General features: G+C 66.1%; 1 protein-coding gene across 1 annotated transcript; it reads left to right on the forward strand.

Annotated features, from left to right (window-relative positions):
- The first annotated feature begins 206 nt into the window (after positions 1–206).
- LOC116647681 (keratin-associated protein 2-3) lies at positions 207–596 on the forward strand. Its single transcript, XM_032429235.1, has one exon. The coding sequence runs from the start codon at positions 207–209 to the stop codon at positions 594–596; it is 390 nt and encodes a 129-aa protein (XP_032285126.1).

The raw sequence follows: 596 nt of genomic DNA on the forward strand, positions 1-596 counted from the left end.
TGATGTTGGAATCTCTGCCTCAGTAACTGAATCCACCAATCTAGAGGTCGATAGGCAACCACAACTCCAGGAAATGACCTGTGACCTGGGGGTCAGCAGCAGCCGGCCAGGGTATATAAAGGCCCCAGAGCCCGACAAAGACATTCACACCTGACAACACCCAAATCCTCTCACCAGTCCAACCCAAACCAACCCCACACATCACCATGTCCGACTCCTGCTGCGGCTCCACCTGCTCCTCCCCGGGCTGTGGGGGAGGCTACTGCCAGCCCTGCTGCTGCCGTGACCCCTGCTGCTGCCGCCCCGTGTCCTGCCAGACCACCGTGTGCCGCCCCGTGACCTGCACCTGCCGCTGCACGCGCCCCATCTGTGAGCCCTGCCACCGCCCTGTCTGCTGTGACCCCTGCTCCCTGCAGGAGGGCTGCTGCCGCCCCATCAGCTGCTGCCCCACGTCCTGCACGGCCGTGGTCTGCCGCCCCTGCTGCTGGGCCTCCACCTGCTGCCAGCCCATCTCTGTGCAGGCGCCCTGCTGCCGCCCCCCCTGCTGCCAGCCTGCCCCCTGCCGCACCACCTGCAGGACCTCCCCCTGCTGCTGA

Source organism: Phoca vitulina, unplaced genomic scaffold, assembly GCF_004348235.1.
Source record: "Phoca vitulina isolate PV1807 unplaced genomic scaffold, GSC_HSeal_1.0 scaffold40, whole genome shotgun sequence".
Taxonomy (NCBI): Eukaryota; Metazoa; Chordata; class Mammalia; order Carnivora; family Phocidae; genus Phoca; species Phoca vitulina.